The 13,082-nt window shown below is 39.2% G+C and overlaps 1 protein-coding gene across 1 annotated transcript; it reads right to left on the minus strand.

The window, feature by feature from the left end:
- Window positions 1-1,841: 1,841 nt before the first annotated feature.
- RAB4A_4 (Ras- protein Rab-4A) lies at window positions 1,842-12,004 on the minus strand. Its single transcript, XM_035732884.2, has 4 exons — window positions 11,795-12,004; window positions 11,564-11,760; window positions 10,387-10,668; window positions 1,842-2,412 (listed from the first exon to the last, which is right to left on the minus strand). Exons 1-3 carry the CDS (start codon window positions 11,985-11,987, stop codon window positions 10,411-10,413), a joined length of 648 nt encoding a protein of 215 aa, XP_035590023.1. The 5' UTR covers window positions 11,988-12,004; the 3' UTR covers window positions 1,842-2,412; window positions 10,387-10,410.
- Between the last annotated feature and the right edge of the window lie 1,078 nt (window positions 12,005-13,082).

Here is a 13,082-nt window from a genome sequence, read left to right on the forward strand (position 1 = left end):
AACATCATATGAGATACAAGCTTTGAAAAATTTCCGTTACAGAAACACTTCAAAATCCGAATCAACATACTTTTTATTTGACCAGATATTATAATACTCGTCAGAAAAATATCCCACTGACCACTAGTTATCTTTGAGATACTGTGGTGTATACTACTTCTGTCAACAGACATAAGTAGTATACAACACCAATCACAAGTGAAATGCCTGGCAGCAGAAGGTTGGGAAGATCGTATTCAAGAGAACGGGAACAGAAAGTAGTTGTTATAGCAATGAAAAAAAACGGTGAGATTTGAGATAATTTATGGAGGATTTGTAAATGAAGAATTGAATGTATGGTTTTTCTTATGTCCTTATGCTTATACGATTGTCGATTTAGATAAGTTGACTTGTACGATCTAACCAATGACTCATACACGAGTACGAACAGTCTAGAGTTCTCATTAGTTCCTTTTCAGTTTCACGTTAAAGTTGCAGATTTTTATCCTTTTAATTTTATTCTCATTTACACTCCTTAAGCTGATATAAAGGAGAACACTTTGAGCTCATTGAAGATCATGTCATATATGAACGTTAACGTCAAAATTACGAAACCAAATTTTCTGTTGTGATATGATTAGTAAATAATAAACTTTAGGTTAATTAGCAATAAAGTATCTATATAAAATCCTAATTAAACTCTTTTGCTAAGACAGATTTATCTAATTCTCATCATCAGTCAAATAATGATCAACAAAGATTGATTGTAATAATAAGCATAACACGTTTTCTTAATTTGATTTTAGACCATACTTCATGGCTCTAAACTAAGATTAAATGTAGTTTGTATTATTTTTTTAGGATTTCATTTTTAAAGAGAAACCAGTTAAAATAGAATTCTCACCTTTGAATAGGTTGTTGAAAGCTTAGTCAACCACTGACTTACATAGTTTTGTACGATAATGATTGTTTAACATAATTTATCCCCTTGCCAAAATATAAATTCATTGGATATTGCGTTAACTTATCACATCTACTTACAAGCCTATTTATGATTCAAATATAACTACATAATAGTGGATATAAAACTTCGACTAATCTGGAGACGTAACTTGAATAGTCCTCGACAAAATTTGGATAATCACCATGATAGCTCATAATCAAGATCTCAACTATTGAAAAGATAAAAGAATTTCGATTTTCTACTCCAGAAGATCGATGATATATATATATAATACGTTAGGCTATCGAGATTTTAGATGGTGGTTGGAGGTAGTCAACAGGAAACCCTGGACCCGGGTTTCGTGATACTTGGCACTCGTCAGCAAGGTGTACCTGTTATCTTGAGGGAACTGGTGCTCCCTGACGGATTTGATCTCGTGTCACCCAGCCTCACAGTTAGAGACGTTGCCACTGAGCTATCCGAGCCGCGACTAACCTCCTGTGGTGATCAATGTCATGCGTGTCTAGTCCTTATTAGTGCAGATCGAATGCTATCGATCATGTTTCCTGTTGACTACCTCCAACCACCATCTAAAATCTCAATATATAGTGCCCGCAGTGTCGAGTCACCTAGATTGGTGGCCACATTGCAACACTAATAAGGACTAGACACGCATGATATTGATCACCACCCAGTGATCAATCAATTGTGATTACGTTAGGCTATCTTTTAGAATCAACCATTTAAATTGTGATTTCTATGGGCCTAGGGTTTAATCGTACCCAAATGATCTGGGGAAAAAAAAAACTAAGATAGAGATTATTAAAATCCTATTTTTGGCTGATCATGATTAAATAGTATAGTTCCCAATACAGATTAATACAATTAATACGAAAATATTAACATTTCAAAAGGGATATTAGTTGAAAATAGTATATTAATTGGAAGGCATTATAACTATATATATATCACCATGATAATACCAACAACAATAACAATAACAACAATCTTATCAACTCAAAATATCTCAGAATATAAAAACAAACAAAAACAAAAAATGAAGAAAAAATAAAAGAAAATGAAAAAAATTTTTTATTTTAAACAAAAAAAGAAAATAATCAATGAATCAATTATTGGAGAGAAATTTCTTGAACAACGTGAAAGAACAATCTTAAAAATAAAAGAAGGGGGGGTTGAATTGTGATGAATGAACAGAAGTCAATTGATTCCCCACTCCCCGCCACCAAAAAAAAAAGAAGAAAAGGAAATTGTATAATTCTCTTTTTTTTTAAAAAAAGAAGAAACTAACATTTAAAATAAAGTGAACAGTAGATTGATCACCTATCTACAGTTGAACGTATATATGCTTATGAAATGTAGAAATGATTTATATAAACATGAAAATCAATAATTTATCACAGACATAATGATTCGTATGTTGAGAATACCATACACCCCGAAAAATCTTTATGTGTAAAAGTAAAAGACAACTGTAAACAATAAATAAAAAAGAAACAACATTATAATAAACACCATTAGATTCATTGATAATGATTTACAACTAAATATTTCATGATCTTAATCAAAAAGTTAATAATCTCTATAACTCTATACTGATAATTACTATGTACCTATACTAGTGATTAGTTTCGTGAAGGAATTCTAGGAGTTCTAATGAGAAGTCATGACCAGTGAAACTAATCCGTGTCAAGTAGAGACAGGTATCTACCTCAATATAATGGAAGATGGTCGCGCAATTTTGTAGATTGGTTGAGGTTATACATGAACACTGTTGGGTCCCGACTAGGTCAGTGCTCTAGAGGTTAAGCGTTTGCGCGCGAGATTGAAGGCTCTGGGCTCGAATCCCTTTGGCGCGGGATCGTCGATGTGCACTGCTGAGTAGTCCCATAACAGGACGAAACAGCCGTCCAGGGCTTCCAGGTTTTTAGTGGTAGTCTAACACCAATTGTTTCATGATCTCAATCAAAAACAGAGAACCCTATTAAAACGATAAGACTAACTTACGGACAACCTTTCAGCGACGCCAGACTAACCTTGAGAGTGTCTACCTAATAACTAGGATCAAATGAAGGTTATAAACCTGTGTGATGAATTAAAATTATGATTTACAGCTGATGGTTAAAGTTACAAATTAGATTTAGGGTTTTCATCACGAACCGACATTAGCTATAATTCCAAAACTTTATTTAACCAAATGGATGAACGAATTTCTCGCCAAAATCCGAAACCTATCATCTTATACCTCATTGGTTCGTTCATAAAACTCCATTAAAACTACTTATTCTTAAATTTTTAATTATTTCTACCATACTACCTACATTTCGTTCCAAAAGCTACACTTTTCTCAACAAACAGAAGATTTAATAAATAAGAACTTTCGTCTAAATTTGAACGAATAGTTTCACAATATTTGGGCGCCGAGTTAATTTGAGACATTAAAAAGAAGAATATATTTGTAAAATCTCAGCGAATGGATTTTAAGTAAATCCAGATTGCCAGGCGAAACGTTGGATTTACTTAAAATCCATTCGCTGAGATTTTACAAATATATTCTTCTTTTTAAACAGAAGATTGATATAAAAAAACATAGTTTTTAGCATTGAGTTCTTTGAGTTAGATAGTTGGTAATTGTGAATTATTCATTGTCACTCAAAAGAATACCACCAGAGTCTAACTTTATGTAAGAGTAGAATCTTGATTCACAAATAGATACGATTATTACTGTTATTGAATGTTGTAACACGACGATAATTACAGTTGATAATGATTTATAGTGATAAAATGATACATTTAATGGATACAATTCCATGTATTTGAATTTGAGCTAAACGATATGCAAAGGATAGTGATACTTAACCGAAATCAAATAATGAAACAAGGCTATTTGAACGCTTTAATTTTTAAGCTACTATACTTTATGCAAATTAGATTGATTATTTTGAAGTGAAAAGAGAACAATAAAACCACCAATTTTATATGTGTATTCTGTTCTATACACAAACTGATTACTCACAAAATTATGCAATGAGTAGAACTTCCCTGGCAGAAGCTGTATATGTGTGGTTATGATCTTACACGACTATGCGTATACAACCACTGTCAGGAAAGTCCTGCTCACTACCCTCTCGCGGCACGGGGTGTTGTTTACGAAATTGAGAGGACGAAACGCGAATGCCCAGTGCATTAACCGGGTTGGTGGACACCGAGAATCCACCTAAGAAAGATGGAAATCCCTGATTCTCAAAACAAATGGTGCACATAGGCTTCAGGATCCTAAGAGAACAAATGGCCTATGAACCAATTATTGGTCACCGGCTACCATGGGACTGCATCTCCTCATCTTGCTCCACTGTCTTGTGGATCAGACCTTTAGGTCAAAGGCTCTGCGTGTGGCCCCCTCAGAAAACCACTTGCTTCGGTTTGGGCACCCGGGTAGTGTTACAGCACACACACAAATCAAGTGACTTGTATGGTGCATATGTATTCAGTGCCCCTTGTACCAATATTCGTGCGTTCAAATAAGTAAATATCCAGAAATAAGTGGAAAAGAGTCTAAGACAGAAATGACTGGAGATCCATGGTTGGTAGCCCATAGTCTAATGAGACGTAACTGGCTTAACTAATTAAAGTGGGGCCCAAAAATATATAGTTTATATCAAACCGGAAAGTTAGTATTTATATTTCGATGGTGTACGGAAGTGGGACTTTAAAAACCAGTGATTGGAGCCATTCGACAAATTACGTCTTGTGAGAAATTGCCCATTGACCTGTTGTGATGATAAAGAGTAATTAGGAAACGTTCGAAATAAATGCTTACACTCCCACTGATTTAAAGACGTGACCACTGTTTGTTAACATTAAGGTAAACAATACACTAAATCTCATTTAACACGGTCAACTCATCACCAATCTTTAAGCTGGATGAAGATAAGTTAGAGCAATATAATGAGAAAATTATCAGATTAATGGGAAACAGACAATTTGAACATACTATTAGTATTCCAAAACGGAGTACTAGAATGAAATAGCGAAAGAGTAAATATCGAATTTAATTTTGTGCTTGTATTTGTTTCTCACAACATCGTACAAAGTCACTAATACATACATACAAATATGATGAAATGTCGATATTTATGGAAAATACTTGTCTTGCTTCGATTAACAATCAAACGATTCACATTATTATTATTATTATTATTATTATTATTATTATTATTATTTTACGTCATTTATTCAATCTCTTTTATTCCCATTATGTGTATCCTTATTTCTCGACTTATACAGCAGCTCGTCTATGGTGGGAACTCGGTTCTATCTAATGTTCTCGAGTCACTGTCCGGTTGAAAACTGTATGTTACCACCGAACATGAGTACTGAAGCAGTTTTTCTAAAACCACGTGCATCATTCGAACTGGCTGCCTTCAACGTTCGCAAATTTATGCAGGTCGGACAACAGGTAGGGCTGGCTATGTCTTTAGAAAGTCTTAATATTGATGTTTGTTGTCTATCCGAGACCCGTATTCATGACTCTGGCGAAGTACTACAAATTCGATCTCCATCTGTCGCTTCGAAAAGCTTGTTTTACGTCTGTTTATCCGGGGACCCTGTGGCATCTTCGTCTGGTCTTGCTGGCGTTGGTGTCGCACTAAGCGCTAGAGCTGAGGCAGCACTAGTCGATTGGACCCCAATTAACAGTCGGTTATGTGCTGTTAGATTAGAAAGTTCCATCAAAGTGAGAAGAAATCGGCGTGAGAAACGATGTCTTTTCGTCATCTCCTCCTATGCCCCGACAGATTGCAGCCCGGATGCAATCAAGGATGAATTTTACCACTAGTTAACTGTTCTTCTCCAGAAAGTGCGTCCGACAAATATTGTAGTCCTAGCCGGAGACTTGGATGCTCAGGTCTAGGCACAGAAGAGGGTCGTTTAGGTGGCCGATGGGGACTTGTTGGTCACAGGACAGATAACGGAGACCGTCTACTGCAACTGTGCACAGACCACAACCTGTTTCTGGCTAGCACTAACTTCCGGTACAGTCATCGCCGATGTGCCACCTGGCGTCCTCCCTCTGCATCTCAAGCCTGAACTCAGATTGATCACATCGCGATCAGCTACCACTGGCGTGGTTGTGTACGAGACTGCCGCTCCTTTCAGAGTACCTATCTGGACTCTGACCATACTTTGGTCTGCGCCAATCTTACCTTACTTTTCAGTGGCCAACGAAGTGATCGCCACCAAATGATTGATGTCAGCAAGTTGGTTGCAACTTCTGTTGCAACTAAGTATCGAATCGAGCTAGTTTCTAGGCTAGCTACCATACCACAGAAAACTATAGATGGGCATTGGTTGCAACTTCACGAAGCCATGAACATGGCAAGTAAAGCCGCTTGCGGCTTCGCGAAACGTCCCGCCTATAAGCATTGGGTTTCTTCAGGCTCTTTACAACTCATCGAAGCCCGTCGGTCTACTCCGGGTGACCGTGAGTTTGACCACAAATGAAGGATGTCACGTGATGAAATCGGGCAAAGCTTGAGTAAGGACCGAGAAACCTGGTGGTCGGAGCGTGCTAATGAGCTGGAAGCAGCAACTGCATCTGGTAACTACCGGAAGCTTTTTCAACTCATCCGAGCCACTGGCAGCAAGAAGTCTGGTGTGAATGAAACAATCTGCGAGGATGATAGGATGCCAACCACTAACATCCATCGACGTCTAGGACGAAAGGCAGTCCAACTGGCCTGTCGCTCCGGCAACGTCGATCACTGTCCTGCCCTCCATGGCCGGTGACGACTGATCCACCAAATGAGGTGGAAGTCTGCAAGGAACTCCAAATCTTGAAGCGCTACAAACCACCGGATCCAGATGACTTACCTCCGGCCTTTTTCAAAGATGGTGGTGACTTTCTGACTAAGGAACTGACGACGTTGTTTACAAAAGTCTGGGAACTAGAGAGTGTACCATCGTCATGGAATGAGTCGATAGTTGTCCCCATCTTCAAAAAGCGTTCACGTCGTTCCTGTAACAACTATCGGGGGATAAGTTTACTTCCGATTGCGTCCAAGCTATTGGCTTCCGTCATACTTCGTAGGTTGTTCAAAACCCGAGAAAGATTGACTAGCGAAGAGCAGGCTGGTTTTCGTTCTGGTCGAGGATGTGTTGATCATATCTTCACCCTCCGCCAAATGTTAGAACACCGCCATACTTATCACAGACCGACAACCGTAGTGTTTCTTGACATTAGGGCTGCCTTCAATTCGTTGGATAGGACTATTCTCTGGGATTGTCTATTGAAGAAGGGTGTGCCTGAGAAGTTGATTAACATCCTAAAAGCCCCATATACAAACACCCCAGGCAGAGTGAGGGCATACAACCACCTCTCTCCATTGTTCCGTTCAAATAGATAGGTTAAACAGGGTTGCCCAATCTCACCATTCCTCTTCAACTTTGCCATCGATGACATTCTGGAAACAGCTCTGATGGATGTAAGTAATGGTGGTGTGGATCTGTTGCCTCGAGAAAGACTTCTCGACCTTGAGTATGCGGATGATATTGTCTTACTGTGCGATAATGCCCGAGCCATGCAATCCGCACTTAATCAGTTGGCAATCAGTGTCCGTAGGTATGGTATGTGCTTTGCACCGTCGAAGTGCAAAGAACTTCTACAAGATTGGCAGGATTCTAATCCTGTACTCACCCTGGATGGTGAGCAGATAGAAGTAGTCGAGAAATTCGTGTATCTAGGTAGCTGAATAAGTGCTGGTGAGGGTGAGTGGTGAGATCGATGCACGCATAGTGAAAGTTAGAGCGGCTTATGCCAATCTGGGCCACCTTTGGCGCCTACGTGGTGTTAGTCTGGCTGTAAAAGGTCGGATCTACAACGCGTCGGTGAGAGCACATTTGCTCTATGCTTGTGAAACCTGGCCTCTCCGAGTTGAGGACGTTAGACGACTCTCTATGTTCGATCATCGTTGTCTCCGAAGGATTGCTGGCATCTAGTGGCAACAGCATGTCAGTAATGCAGAGGTTCAGCATCGTGTGTTCGGGCACAGAGATGATAATCCAATTGGTGTCACCATCTTGAAACACCGACTTCGGTGGCTTGGGCATGTTCTACGAATGTCGTCCCAGAGAATTCCACGTCATGCATTATTCGCCGATGCTGGGACTGGTTAGAAAAAGCGGAGGTGGTCAGTGTATGATATGATGTTGTGGTATGAAAGAAAGCTGTAAAGGGCTAGCCTCTGTTGGTCCTTCACGACTCCCTGGCTGGGGTCCGTCAGTCAGTCAGTCAGCTATAACGTAGGACCAGGCACATATGTGCATCGGTCCATGTTGCCATACCGCATCAGCACAACAAGATGAACACCGGATTCATAGTAGTGGTTAGGTCAAAGGTGGTAATAAATAAGAGGAAGATTGCATACAGAGATATAGTACAAGAAGAAAGAATTGGTTCGTAGAAAGAAAGATATGAAGTGATTTTAATCTCTTAGTTTAAGGGAAGACAGGGAGTGTATACACCGACGCCATTGTGATCGATTCTGAGCCATGTCACCAAGAGTCTCCAACCATTGGTTACGATAGTCACGCGGACCCCAACCAAGTAGTCTGCATCTACCAACATAGTTCAGACTAGAACTTAGTGACTTCAAGCACTGATGCCACGTTTTGGTTTGGCCGCTCCTAACTTTCTTCTAACCATCTCCAATACCGGATAGCATTGCACGTCGTGGTAATCGGTGTTCAGGCATACGTAACACGTGGCCCAACCATCTCAGTCGATGAAGATTCATAACCTCATCGACTGATTTACCATCATTTCCTAATACCCTGCGTCTAACCTCACTATTACTTACCCGGTGATCCCAGCAGACGCCAGCAATATTTCTAAGGCATCTGTGGTCAAATATTAATAGCTTACGAGTGTCTTCTACTCTTAATGGCCATGTTTCGCTGCTGTAAATTAAAACAGAACGGACTGCCGCGCAGTATACTCGTCCTTTTATTGATAGACGGATATCTCGCCTTCGCCAAAGGTGACGTAAGTTGGCAAAAGCCAAACGAGCTTTTCGAATCCGTGCTGAGATTTCGTCAGACACCAACCCATTAGGGCTGACCAGACTTCCAAGATAAGTGAAGTTGTCAACGCATTCCACTACTTCGTTCCCTATCCTTAGTTCAGGTGTTGACGCAGACCAGTCCTGAAGCAACAACTTGCATTTAGAGGGAGAAAGGCGCATTCCAAACATTCTGGCATTGTTGCTCAGTGCTACCAAAAGACTCTGCATTTTGTCAGCGTCTTCACCAAACAGGACTATGTCATCTGCGTATTCTAAGTCGATAAGTGGACCTCCTGGATGGAGATCAATACCCGAGAACTCAGTCGACGAGAAAGTTATTTCCATCGGTAGATCTATGATGAAGTTAAACAAAAATGGGGAAAGTGAACAGCCTTGACGGACACCACTTGAGGTTGCAAAAGTAGATGACAGTTCGCCATAAGCTCTGACTCGACTAGTAGTGTTCGAGTAAAGAGCCTTTACAAGGTTTATGTACTTCTGGGGTACGCCCTTCAATGACAGACACTGCCACAGAATCTCGCGGTCTACAGAGTCAAATGCTGCTTTTAAGTCGAGAAAGACCACCATTGTCGGACGCCGATAAGTATGCCTGTGTTCTAGAATTTGACGAATGGTGAATATGTGGTCGATGCAGCCACGACCAGGTCTGAAGCCAGCTTGAGTCTCTCGTGTTTGCAGTTCACGAGTCTTAGTTAGGCGTCTGATAATTATCGAAGCTAGTATTTTAGATATTATATTAGTTAAACTAATCCCTCTGTGGTTGTCACAGGATGATTTCGACCCTTTCTTATATATTGGGACGATAAGTGATTGTGACCAGTTAGATGGGATAACGTCTAATTCCCAGATCTTAGCTAAAATATTAGTCAACCTAATCGCTAAAATTGGACCACCATCCTTAAAGACCTCTGGAGCCAGTCCATCTGGACCAGCTGCCCTTCCTCGCGATCCTGCTGTAACCTTCTTTTACTTTCTTCATAAAAAAATGGTTGTTTCTTCCTTAACTGAAAGATTTCTTCTGATTGTACCTTTCCGTTTCCCCCATTATTATTATTATTACACTACCTTACACTAATCGGTTCGCTATTGTTTTTTTTACGCTCCTTAACTTCTTTTTTTCCTCTCCAAATTCTCATTGTTTTGTGTGGTGCATATATATTTGGTGCCCACTTGTGCCAATATTTATGTGTTCAAATAAAATAAATGAATAATAAACTGATACATTAGCTTAAATTTCAGAATCCAATTGGAAAAACGTAAGTTTTCACGTTTATCATTCTATGCTACTAATCAGTTGAGACGTATTTAATACACCCAAGTAAACACAAACATGTTAAATTCAATTTATAAATTTTATGGACTTACCTGTGATGCAAAAATGAACAAACACTAAGAACGACAACATAGCTTAGATGACTTTGTACTGTTAACAGATTCGTTTGATCCAGGAAAAGTTAAGTGAGCAGGGCCGATTCCAACTGGATAGGACATTTGGTTTGGGTTAGAACCATTTTGAATTTGTTCTAAAACACTTCGAACAGCAGCGGTAAATGCATCCAAAACATTTGAACCATTTTTAGCTGATGTTTCCAAAAATGTATAAGCTCCATTATCAATGGCACACTGTTTCCCCTCTAATTCAGTGACCTAAGTGATATAATGAACCGCACATACGCTGTGGATTAGTGAAAGGATAATGTAACTTTAAAATTGCAACATATAGGTACTATAAGGCTTTATAATAATTTGTACACGCAAGATCCGTAATGATACGACGTCTAACAGTCAAGTTTATCAATTGGGAAGTGCGTGAATTACGAACTAGTGTCATTCAGTCGTTCAAAAAATTAATCCATCTTATTTCATGTTTAACTTCTATGTGCAAACATATATATATAGAATGTCTGATCATCTAACCAGCAGTGTTGTCCTTGATTTCTAATCATCCGGAGGATTACGTTGACCCGCACGGTCTCGTGAGCAGCCTTTGCTCAGCCACATCACATCACTGCGTTTATGTATCGACATTTATTCATCTATCTACTTAAACGCATAAACATTAGCACAAGATGAGCACCCAATACATAGTCGTATTATGTAGTTGTCACCAAATAAGTGTCCAGAGCGATAGAGACCTGACTTTAATGAATGATAATTTCACGAAGTTACAGCCTACCCTGAAAATGAACTTTGTATCTGGCTCATCTCTATTCGTCTACTGTACTGAATATGTGCAAAAAAACATGTGTAGCCCTCGTTTACATGTGATGAACATATTTCTTAGTGATATACCTACAGCTTTGCCTAAACATATGGTGATTCTACCGAGTGTAAGACATTAAAACAGGATTCCTAGCAGCAAATCTCCAATACAACAAGACAACTGAACATAGCTACTACGTGGTTCCTTTTAGAATAAACGATATCTGGCTAACGTAAGCTGGCGAACATGTCATTGATCCATGCACCTTAATTGAAGTTGTTTGGTCGACCTAAGTGTATAGCCTTTCAGCCAGACAAAATCAGGTGTCATTTCACTTACCTCACGTAAATTCGCTTCCAAATCAACTTTGTTTCCTATCAGTATAACTGTCAGGTTTGGAAGAGCTAAATCTCTAACAGAGGAAATCCATGAATTAATTGCGTTAAATGAATCTCGGTCAGTGATATCGTAAACTACTAACGCACAGGCTGCACCTCGATAATATGAGCGTGTGATACACTGGAATCTCTCCTGACCTAAAAGAAATTACGTTTACTAGATGAAGCATACCAGCCGTATCCCATATCTGTAACTTTACAGACTTTGAATCAACTTTAAGCACTTTTGTTCCAAACTCAACACCTATTGTGTGTAGTGAATCCTGTTTAAACTTCCCCTCAAGAAACCATCTCATCAAACATGTTTTGCCAGTAGCAGCATTTCCAATAATCAGAAACTTCAGCAGGTAATCATACCTCTCCATAATCTTCAAGGTTAGCCATCCGTCAAGGTCGTAGAGGTTACGCGTTACTAAAATCCAATATCGAAAATGTGTAAGATAAACTAGTACATAGTATTTATTTTGTTTCGAGGGTAGATAACGAGTATCAAAAATTTCATCTTGTCCTTTGCCTTAAATCACAAGTTAATTAGAATTATATTAATCTTTCGAAACTTTCTATCCTTCTGACTGTTATAAACCTATTGATTTCTCTTCATTCATGCCTGACGTTAGAAGGCGACTCTAAATAATCGCTTCCAGTAAGCTTCTTTTCACTGGTTGTCTGTCTTCTTTGTATGACAAGTAGTCTGTTTTAGGCGGTATGTATATCACCCTAATAAACAGACTTGTAAGTCTTGGACGGTGATGCTGACCTCATTAGTTTTAATGGACAAACCTAGCTGAAATTTCTCGATCACGCAACCGCAGCAGATCACGAGTGGGCACGTCATGTAACGTGTCCCTTGCAAGTTTTAGCCAGCTTACATTAAACGCTTCTTGACATATTGAGAGCCTCCCAAATGTATGTTCCAACCATTTCACTTAGGACTTTTGATTTGTATGGGTTGGCTTTCTGCGATAACACAGATGTTACGAGTAGTGAGTCGTTGAACTCTAGACACATGTGGCGTCCGTAGAATTGAGATTGACGTGATCTGATGCACCAATTCCTAGACACTGAGTCTGTTTATTGTTCAAATATTATTCATCACTTTCTAAATTTGTATTTTCATATATTGTGATAGGGTTTTGTATATTTTCAGATGTTTCCTTTGCATATCATATCTACACTGCGACGGAACAGAAACCTAGGCTATTTAATATCAAAGCTCTTGTAGCGTGGTGTCCAGTCGAGTTTGACTATGAACACCGCTACCAAAAACCGCGGAACAACGATGGAACGTAATGGAAGCACAAAATGGCTGTAACTAGCACAGTTAAACAACAGCACATTAGAACAAACACTGGTAGAGTTGGTTATAATAATAATTGTTTTTATTAAACCAGTCGTGTTCTCGTGATAAATGTGAGTCACTACAGGAGCCCCCCACTAGAAAGGGTTTACACTTTCGATAA

The sequence above is a fragment of the Schistosoma haematobium genome, chromosome 3, assembly GCF_000699445.3.
Source record: "Schistosoma haematobium chromosome 3, whole genome shotgun sequence".
In the NCBI taxonomy this organism is placed as follows: Eukaryota; Metazoa; Platyhelminthes; class Trematoda; order Strigeidida; family Schistosomatidae; genus Schistosoma; species Schistosoma haematobium.